This window comes from Bubalus kerabau, chromosome 15 (assembly GCF_029407905.1).
Source record: "Bubalus kerabau isolate K-KA32 ecotype Philippines breed swamp buffalo chromosome 15, PCC_UOA_SB_1v2, whole genome shotgun sequence".
Taxonomy (NCBI): domain Eukaryota; kingdom Metazoa; phylum Chordata; class Mammalia; order Artiodactyla; family Bovidae; genus Bubalus; species Bubalus kerabau.
This window is the reverse complement of record NC_073638.1, coordinates 49182802-49194069: the sequence shown is the minus strand read 5'-3', so window position 1 is coordinate 49194069 and position 11268 is coordinate 49182802. Positions and strand designations below refer to the sequence as shown.

The window sequence follows — 11268 nt, the reverse complement described above, 5'->3', positions numbered from 1 at the left end:
TTTCTTCCATTTTCTTTCACTACTTTTCTTTCTAGCTTAATCTCCCAGATATTCCTTTGAAAACATTTTAAACTTCTCATAAATCTTTTAAACACATTGAATTTTAGACAACTTACATGTAAAATGTATTCTTCTTCAAAGGTATTTTTTAAAAATATTAAGTGTAATTTTTGCAGAGTCCTACAAATAGTAGGAGCACCTCAATAATTGGTAGTTGATGTTGCTGTTTTCACTATTATCCCTACCTTATTTTATAATATTCATGACTAAATACTAATGAATGAATCAATTTAATTTTTAAAGTAATTTTTAATATTTTGTTATAAATTTTGATGAATCCACATGCTTTTTGAAATGTTATTATCCATCCTGTGTATTAAGCCTTGTGTTGCCATTCAATCAAGTGGAATTCATGTCCATAACTGTATTTAGTGGAGAAGGCAATGGCACCCCACTCCATTTCTCTTGCCTGGAAAATCCCATGGATGGAGGAGCCTAGTAGGCTGCAGTCCATGGGGATGCTAAGTTGGACATGACTGAGCAACTTCATTTTCACCTTTCGCTTTCATGCATTGGAGAAGGAAATGGCAACCCACTCCAGTGTTCTTGCCTGGAGGATCCCAGGGACAGGGGAGCCTGATGGACTGCCGTCTTTGGGGTCGCACAGAGTCAGACATGACTGAAGTGACTTAGCATAGCATAACTGTATTTAGAGATTGCAGAGTTTTTAAATGGTCAAAATGAGGGTTGTCTGTTGGTGATGACAGTAATAATGAAAGAAGGTAGCTAATGAAGTATTCTTATACTACCTTTAGGTAGTCAAAGCTACAGAAAACTATCTGGTGGCCTATAGACTGTGTGAGTCTACAGTTCTGAAGACATATGCATTGTCCAGCAGGATGTCCCTTCCCAATGATACCCAGTTTCACCCCTCCTTCTTCTTGTTGCTGGGAATCCCAGGACTGGAAACACTCCACATCTGGATTGGCTTCCCCTTTTGTGCTGTGTACCTGACAGCACTGATAGGGAATTTCACTATCCTATTTGTGATCCAGGCTGAGAGCAGTCTACACCAGCCTATGTTCTACTTCCTGGCCATGTTGGCTACCATTGACTTGTGTCTCTCCACAGCTACCATCCCTAAGATGCTTGGGATCTTCTGGTTTGGTCTCAAGGAGATCCTCTTTGAAGCATGTCTCTCCCAGATGTTTTTCATTCACAGCTTCACACTTATGGAGTCAGCAGTCCTCTTGGCAATGGCTTATGACCGCTATGTAGCCATCTGCAACCCCCTCCAATATAGCAGCATCCTCACCAACAGGGTTGTTTCTGAGATTGGCCTTGCTGTTTTAGGGAGGGCATGTATTTTTGTGATTCCGTTTGTATTTCTCATTTTGCGATTACCATTCTGTGGGAGTTATGTCATCCCTCATACATATTGTGAACACATGGGTCTTGCTCGCCTATCTTGTGCCAGTATCAAGATCAATATTATTTATGGCTTATGTGCAATTTGTAATCTAGTGTTTGACATCATAGCTGTTGCCCTTTCTTATGTTCAGATACTCCGTGCTGTTTTTTGTCTTCCTTCCCATGAAGCCAGACTCAAGTCCCTTAGCACCTGTGGTTCTCACGTTTTTGTGATTCTTGCTTTCTATACACCAGCCCTCTTTTCCTTCATGACACATCGCTTTGGACAAAATGTTCCCCGCTATATCCATATACTCCTGGCCAATCTTTATGTCATAGTACCGCCAGTGCTCAACCCTGTCATATATGGAGTCAGAACTAAGCAGATGTATGACCATGTAAAGAAAATATTAAAACTGAAACAAAGAAAAAAGAATGACATCTAAATCTTATGAGGATAAATATGCAATTTCATGAAATGTAGAAAAGTACTTTTTTCATAAAAATTATGCTAAATATGCATCTATATTGGGTCTCTTTTGTAAATATTTAACAGCCATGAAATTAAAAGATGCTTGTTTCTTGGAAGAAAAGCTATGACCAACCTAGACAACATACTAAAAAGCAGAGAAGTTACTTTGCCTATAAAGGTCCATCTAGTCAAAGCTATGGTTTTTCCAGGAATCATGTATGGATGAGAGAGCTGGACTATAAAGAAAGCTGAGCACAGAAGAATTGATGCTTTTGAACTGTGGTGTTGGAGAGGACTCTTGAGAGTCCCTTGTACAGGGAGGAGATCAACCAGTCAATTCTAAAGGAAATCAGTCCTGAATATTCACTGGAAGAACTGATGCTGAAGCTGAAGCTCCAATATTTTGGCCACCTGATGTGAAGAACTGACTCTTTGAAAAAGACCCTGATGCTGGGAAGATTGAGGGCAGGAGGAGAAGAGGATGACAGAGGATAAGATGGTTGGATGGCATCACTGACTCAATGAACATGCGTTTGAGTAAGCTCCGGGAGTTGGTGATGGACAGGGAAGCCTGGCGTGCTATAGTCCATGGGGTCACAAAGAGTTGGACACGACTGAGTGACTGAACTAAACTGAACTGAATTGCATTTAATTTCCATCAGCTCTTCAGACCACTTATCAGCATTCAGTGCTGCATATTCTTTGTCCCTTGTAGTTGCATCGAGTAGATTATATCATTTTTCTTTATTTTTCTCAATATCTGGTTGATATGTTTATGTCAGAGGTTTTTAATGTATCCATTTTTGGTGGGTCATTTGGTGTTTTACTGAGCTTCTTTCTTCTCTCAGTATAATTATAATCACTTTGTGTGTCTATTTTCATAACTACGGGGAATAAAATGGTGACTGTGTCACTTTTTATGACTGTGGAACTTGCAGAGTTTAAAATTAGTCATAAAAACTCATTTAGTCATCCTTTTTCTTTCAGCCTTTTAATATCCTGATAATTGTTTCATTTTTCACATATGAAACAATTTATATTTAAACGAGTCTGGCAATTTTAGTATCTTAAGTATGCTACTATTTCAAGCACATTTGACACAATTACAGCTATTTGTTTTGTTAAATTATTATCTTATGTTTACCATTATTACTTCAACCTGAACTATAAATTTTTCACAGCAAAACTTTTGCTCTCTAAATTATGTTTATTACTATCGTGAGTCTCATTTGCATTTATTTTATAAATAACTTTAAAATTATTTTAGCCATTGCCCTACAAATGCCCAAACAACTTATCAAATCTTAATATAAATGAACAATCTTATCACTTTCTGTTTAGTAAATGATTTTAGAAAAAATTTAGTCCATGTATGTGCTTTCTGACATATACTATTGTTGGTTTAAGTTACTTCTTATAAAATTTAAAACTCATATACATATAAGTATGTAGGACAGTAAATTTCCATTTAAATGTTCCTGATACCTACTGTTTCTACTGGTATGTGTTCCTTCTTACATAAACTTAGGTCTTATTTCCTTTATGCAGTTCTGTTGGTGGTGAGTTTTTGTTTTTCTTTGCTAAAAATAATTTTATCCCACTTTATTTTTAAGGCTATCTGGAGGACATCAAATTCTAAATTAACTCAGGCTATCCAGCTTTATGAAAGTATGCTTGACAAATAAAAATTGTCTGTATTTAGCTTATACAATGTGATTTTTATATGTATGCATGTGATGATATTATATATGTACACATTGTGAATGATTACCAAAGTCAAGTTAATTAGCACATTCATCAATTTGTATTGATGTTGTTCAGTCGCTCAGTCATGTCCATCTCTTTGTGACCTCATGGACTGCAGCACTACAGGTGTCCCTGTCCTTCACTGTCTCCTGGAGTTTGCTCAAACTCATGTCCATTAAGTCTTTAATGCCATCCAACCACTTCATCCTCTGTTGCCCCTTCTCCTCCTGCCCTCAATATTTCCCAGCATCAGGGTCTTTTCCTGTGATTCAGCTCTTCGCATCAGGTAGCCAAAGCATTGGAGCTTCAGCTTCAACATCAATTCTTCCAATGAATATTCAGGAATGATTCCTTTAGGATTGACTGGTTTGATCTTCTTGAAGTCCAAGGGAGTCTTCACTAGCACCACAGTTTGAAACATCAATTCTTCGGCGCCTAGCCTTTTTCTTTATGGTCCAATTCTCATATCTGTACATGATTGTTAAAAAAACCATAGCTTTGATTATATGAACCTTTGTCAGCAAAGTGATGTCTCTGCTTTTTAATATGCTATCCAGATTAATCATAGCTTTTCTTCCAAGGGGCAAGTGTCTTTTCATTTCATGGTTGCAGTCACCATCCTAAGTGATTTTGGAGCCCAGGAAAATCAAGTCTCTTACTATTTCCATTGTTTCCCCTTCTATTTGCCAAGAAATAATGGGAGTGGGTGCCATGATCTTCATTTTTCTGAATGTTGAGTTTTAAGCCAACTTTAAGCATCTTTCACCTTCATCAAGAGGCTCTGTTTTTCCTCTTTCACTTTCTGCCATTAGGGTGGCGTTGATATCTGAGGTTGTTGATATTTCTCCCAGCAATCTTGATTCCAGCTTGAGCTTCATCCAGACTGGCATTTCACATGATATACTCTGCATAAGTTAAATAAGCAGGATGACAATAGACAGGCTTGATGAACTCCTTCACCAATTTTAAACTAGTTCATTGTTCCATGTCTAGTTCTAACTGTTGTTTCTTGACCTGCACACAGGTTTCTCTGGAGGCAGGTAAGGTGGTCTGGTATTTCCATGTCTTTAAGAATTTTCCACAGTTTGTTGTGATCTACATAATCAAAGACTTTGGTGTAGTCAATGAAGCAGAAATAGATGTTTTTCTGGAATTCTTTTGCTTTTTCTGTGATCCAGTGGATGTTGGCAATTTGATCTCTGATTCCTCTGCCTTTTCTAAATCTAGCTTCAACATCTACAAGTTCTCAGTTCAGGTACTGTTGAAGCCCAGCTTAGAGAATTTTGAGCATTACTTTGCTAGCATGTGAAATGAGATAAACTGTATAAGAAATATTTTAATGAGATGAATATGTATTTAATTTTAAACATACAGAATTTCTAGTATTTATAGAAGTGAATTTTTCATTTACTTGACTGCTTTCCTTTACTTATACTTCCTGTGTCTAATTACTCTACTAACCCAATTAGTCAACTACTCATTAAAACCAATAAGAAAAAAGCTGTTTGTACTTTGAGTGTAAATGAAATGGAGAACTAAATTAGGTTAGGAAGAGGTGGGTAAGGCAGAGAGAGAGAGCTATAGTAAGACATACTGAAAAAGGCTGAAGAAATTTTTCACACTCTTCATGGCGTTCTCAAGGCAAGAAGAGGTTTGCCATTGCCTCAGCATTCAAAAAACTAAAATTATGGCATCTGGTCCCATTACTGCATGGCAAATAGATAGGGAAACACCAGAAACAGTGACAGACTTTATTTTGGGGGGGCTCTAAAATCACTGCAGATGGTGACTGCAGTTATGAAATTAAGACACTTGCTCCTTGGAAGAAAAACTATGACCAACCTAGACAGCATATTAAAAAGCAGAGACATTATTCTGCCAACAAAGGTCCATCTAGTAAAAGCTGTTGTTTTTCCAGTAGTCATGTATGGATGTGAGAGTTGGACCATAAAGAAGACTGGGCGCCGAACTGTATTGAACTGTGTTGTTGGCGGAGACTCTTGAGAGTCCCTTGTACAGGGAGGAGATCAAACCAATCAATCCTAAAAGAAATCAGTCCTGAATATTCTTTGGAAGGACTGATGTTGAAACTGAAATTCCAATACTTTGGCCACCTGATGTGAAGAACTGACTCATTGAAAGAGATCCTGATGCTGGGAAAGATTGAAGGCAAGAGAGAAGGAGACAACAGTGGATGAGATGGTTGGATGGCATCACCGACTCAATGGAGGTGAGTTTGAGCAAGCCCCGGGAGTTGGTGATGGACAGGGAAGCCTGGTGTGCTGCAGTCCATGGGGTTGCAAAGAGTTGGACAAGACTCAGTGACTGAACTGAACTGACTGACAGAAATTTGGAGGATAGACGAAAAGAGTAAAGATGAGCATCAGAAGAAGGAAGAGGAGAAAGAAAAGAAGAAAGAGAATAAAGAGCGAGCTAGACTGAGGTAAAGCAAAATCTTTTTTTTTTTTTTTTCAAATTCTGACATTGGGGACAATGAAATTGTTTATAGCTTCCACAATTAATTCAAAACACCTCTTAAAATTTCATCCTTGTATCTAGAAAAAATTTTGCTTTTCCAATCAGGAATTTTAGTTTCATAAAAAGAACCAGGAAGTGAAAATGATGTATAAAGGTTTTTTTCAAACTTCTCAACCCAGAGTTTATGTCCCAATCATCATGATGCTGAAAGACTTCAGAAATATGTGACTCTGTGTTTAAATCAAGTACCTGACCTCAGAAAGATGAGTGATCAAACCTACTTACCATATGATTATTAGGGCAACTAGTTTAAAAAGAAATTGCAAGGTCAGTTGACCCAAGGATGAGCAGCATTTTTGCTCAGTCACTTCAGTCATGTCCAACTCTTTGTGACCTATGGACTGTAGCCCACCAGGCTCCTCTGTCCATGGGATTCTCCAGGGAAGATTACTGGAGTGGGTCTCTATGCCCTCCTTCAGGGGATCTTTCCAACCCAGGAACTGAACCTATATCTCTGATGTCTCCTGCATTGTAGGCAGGTTCTTTATGAACTTAGTCACCTGGGAATCCCATTAGTAGAGCAAGACCCCCTCAACCTTGTTCTTTCATTAGCTCATGGTATCAGAATATGGAGAGGCAAGCCTACAGATCTGTCTCCTGACTACCTTCATAAGGCATGTAAACTGGTCTGTTATCAACTGCACATGCCTCCTGAATGCATGGTTTCTCCAGCTCTGCTTTCTCCCTTAAACTGCTGCTGTAAGCGACATATGCAGTAAGCAAGGGCACCAGTATAAAGACAAACACTAATTGAATAGTGTCGGAGCAGCATGTCACATACTCCCATCAAGTACAGGATATGAAGTGAAAAACAGCACCAGGAGAAATCATGTCCTACAGCAGGGCTGGTAGGCACTGCGAGTGGGTTGTGCAATAGTGTCCTATGCACTAGCAGGAAGCCAAGAGACGCATTCCATACCATGTTTCTACCAAGAAATGGGAAGAATGGGGTCTGACAGGAAAATATTCTATCCGTAAATAAAAGCAAAGCATAATTCATGGACTCTGAATGCACATTTATGGCATAAAAGAATTTCAATTATCTGTTTTCATAAAACAAAAATCTCAAGTCTTCATGATTGAGTTTCACATTAACTGGCAGTATCATTATTGAGCTTCAAATCCCAGCTAATAATCATAACCTTGTAGTTAAGTTAGTGTTTGGGAAACAGCATGCTCTTGCAGAATGTCAAAACTTTTGGGGTATAAATAGTTGTGAGTATACTATTTTTCATCTTTGATTCCTTAACCCTTTGTTCTTAGAGTCTTTGTCTTCAGGGCTGGGTTAAGAATTTTATAAGATCCAAATACTAAAGTGATTAGGATGACAACCCAATATGTAATTTTTTTTTTCTTTTATTTTTTTTAAATTTTATTTTATTTTTAAACTTCACAATATTGTATTAGTTTTGCCAAACATCGAAATGAATTCACCACAGGTATACATATGTTCACTATCCTGAACCTTCCTCCCTCCTCCCTCCCCATACCATCCCTCTGGGTCGTCCCAGTGCACCAGCCCCAAGCATTCAGTATCGTGCATCGAACCTGGACTGGCAACTTGTTTCACACATGATATTGTACATGTTTCAATGCCATTCTCCCAAATCTTCCCACCCTCTCCCTCTCCCACAGAGTCCAAAAGACTGTTCTATACATCAGTGTCTCTTTTGCTGTCTCATACACAGGGTTATTGTTGCCATCTTTCTAAATTCCATATATATGCGTTAGTATACTGTATTGGTGTTTTTCTTTCTGGCTTATGTCACTCTGTATAATAGGCTCCAGTTTCATCCACCTCATTAGAACTGATTCAAATGTATTCTTTTTAATGGCTGAGTAATACTCCATTGTGTATATGTACCACAGCTTTCTTATCCATTCGTCTGCTGATGGACATCTAGGTTGCTTCCATGTCCTGGCTATTATAAACAGTGCTGCGATGAACATTGGGGTACATGTGTCTCTTTCCCTTCTGGTTTCTTCAGTGTGTATGCCCAGCAGTGGGATTGCTGGGATCATAAGGCAGTTCTATTTCCAGTTTTTTAAGGAATCTCCATACTGTTCTCCATAGTGGCTGTACTATGTACATAGTTTGCATTCCCACCAACAGTGTAAGAGGGTTCCCTTTTCTCCACACCCTCTCCAGCATTTATTGCTTGTAGACTTTTGGATCACAGCCATTCTGACTGGCGTGAAATGGTACCTCATAGAGGTTTTGATTTGCATTTCTCTGATAATGAGTGATGTTGAGCATCTTTTCATGTGTTTGTTAGCCATCTGTATGTCTTCTTTGGAGAAATGTCTATTTAGTTCTTTGGCCCATTTTTTGATTGGGTCATTTATTTTTCTGGAGTTGAGCTGTAGGAGTTGCTTGTATATTTTTGAGATTAGTTGTTTGTCAGTTGCTTCATTTGCTATTATTTTCTCCCATTCTGAAGGCTGCCTTTTCACCTTGCTAATAGTTTCCTTTGATGTGCAGAAGCTTTTAAGTTTAATTAGGTCCCATTTGTTTATTTTTGCTTTTATTTCCAATATTTTTGGAGGTGGGTCATAGAGGATCCTGCTGTGAATTTATGTCAGAGAGTGTTTTGCCTATGTTCTCCTCTAGGAGTTTTATAGTTTCTGGTCTTACGTTTAGATCTTTAATCCATTTTGAGTTTATTTTTGTGTATGGTGTTAGAAAGTGCTCTAGTTTCATTCTTTTACAAGTGGTTGGCCAGATTTCCCAGAACCACTTGTTAAAGAGATAGTCTTTAATCCATTGTATATTCTTGCCTCCTTTGTCAAAGATAAGGTGTCCATATGTGCATGCATTTATCTCTGGGCTTTCTATTTTGTTCCATTGATCAATATTTCTGTCTTTGTGCCAGTACCATACTGTCTTGATAACTGTGGCTTTGTAGTAGAGCCTGAAGTCAGGTAGGTTGATTCCTCCAGTTCCATTCTTCTTTCTCAAGATAGCTTTGGCTATTTGAGGTTTTTTGTATTTCCATACAAATTGTGAAATTATTTCTTCAAGCTCTGTGAAGAATACTGTTGGTAGCTTGATAGGGATTGCATTGAATCTATAGATTGCTTTGGGTAGTATACTCATTTTCACTATATTCATTCTTCCAATCCACGAACATGGTATATTTCTCCATCTATTAATGTCTTCTTTGATTTCTTTCACCAGTGTTTTATAGTTTTTTATATATAAGTCTTTAGTTTCTTTAGGTAGATATATTCCTAAGTATTTTATTCTTTCCTTTGCAATGGTGAATGGAATTGTTTCCTTAATTTCTCTTTCTGTTTTCTCATTATTAGTGTATAGGAATGCAAGGAATTTCTGTGTGTTGATTTTATATTCTGCAACTTTACTATAATCATTGATTAGTTCTAGTAATTTTCTGGTGGAGTCTTTAGGGTATTCTATGTAGAGGATCATGTCATCTGCAAACAGTGAGAGTTTTAGTTCTTTTCCAATTTGGATTCCCTTTATTTCTTTTTCTGCTCTGATTGCTGTGGCCAAAACTTCCAAAACTATGTTGAAAAGTAATGGTGAAAGTGGGCACCCTTGTCTTGTTGCTGACTTTAGAGGAAATGCTTTCAATTTTTCACCATTGAGGATAATGTTTGCTGTGGGTTTGTCATATATAGATTTTATTATGTTGAGGTATGTTTCTTCTATTCCTGCTTTCTGAAGAGTTATTATCAGATAAAATAGACTTTAAGACAAAGGCTGTGAAAAGAGACAAAGATGGTCACTACATAATGATCAAAGGATCAATCCAAGAAGAAGATATAACAATTTTATAAATATGTATGCACCCAACACGGGAGCACCGCAATATATAAGACAAATGCTAACAAGTATGAAAGGAGAAATTAACAATAACACAATAATAGTGGGAGACTTTAATACCCCTCTCACACCTATGGATAGATCAACTAAACAGAAAATTAACAAGGAAACACAAACTTTAAATGATACAATAGACCAGTTAGACCTACTTGATATCTATAGGACATTTCATCCCAAAACAATGAATTTCACCTTTTTCTCAAGCGCACATGGAACCTTCTCCAGGATAGACCACATCCTGGGCCATAAATCTAGCCTTGGTAAATTCAAAAAAAATGAAATCATCCCAAGCATCTTTTCTGACCACAACGCAGTAAGATTAGATCTCAATTACAGAAGAAAAACTATTAAAAATTTCAACATATGGAGGCTGAACAACACGCTGCTGAATAACCAACAAATCACAGAAGAAATCAAAAATGAAATCAAAATTTGTATAGAAACGATTGAAAATGAAAACACAACAATCCAAAACCTGTGGGACACGGTAAAAGCAGTCCTAAGGGGAAAGTTCATAGCAATACAGGCACACCTCAAGAAACAAGAAAAAAGTCAAATAAATAACCTAACTCTACACCTAAAGCAACTAGAAAAGGAAGAAATGAAGAAGCCCAGGATTAGTAGAAGGAAAGAAATCTCAAAAATTAGAGCAGAAATAAATGTGAAAGAAACAAAAGAGACTGTAGCAAAAATCAACAAAGCCAAAAGCTGGTTCTTTGAAAGGATAAATAAAATTGACAAACCATTAGCCAGACTCATCAAGAAACAAAGGGAGAAAAATTAAATCAATAAAATTAGAAATGAAAATGGAGAGATCACAACAGACAACACAGAAATACAAAGGATCATAAGAGACTACTATCAACAATTATATGCCAATAAAATGGACAATGTGGAAGAAATGGACAAATTCTTAGAAAAGTACAACTTTCCAAAACTGGACCAGGAAGAAATAGAAAATCTTAACAGACCCATCACAAGCACGGAAATTGAAACTGTAATCAAAAATCTTCCAGCAAACAAAAGCCCAGGTCCAGATGGCTTCACAGCTGAATTCTACCAAAAATTTAGAGAAGAGATAACACCTATCCTGCTCAAACTCTTCCAGAAAATTGCAGAGGAAGGTAAACTTCCAAACTCATTCTATGAGGCCACCATCACCCTAATACCAAAACCTGACAAAGATGCCACAAAAAAAGAAAACTACAGGCCAATATCACTGATGAACATAGATGCAAAAATCCTTAACAAAATT

General features: G+C 37.3%; 1 protein-coding gene across 1 annotated transcript; it reads left to right on the top strand.

The window, feature by feature from the left end:
* Positions 1 to 899: 899 nt before the first annotated feature.
* Positions 900 to 1856, top strand: LOC129628206 (olfactory receptor 52E2-like). Its single transcript, XM_055547633.1, has one exon. The coding sequence runs from the start codon at positions 900 to 902 to the stop codon at positions 1854 to 1856; it is 957 nt and encodes a 318-aa protein (XP_055403608.1).
* Positions 1857 to 11268: the final 9412 nt, after the last annotated feature.

Coding starts and splice junctions, on each gene's coding strand:
- LOC129628206 (XM_055547633.1), top strand. CDS start 900: ATGTCCCTTCCCAATGATACCCAGTTTCACCCCTCCTTCTTCTTGTTG.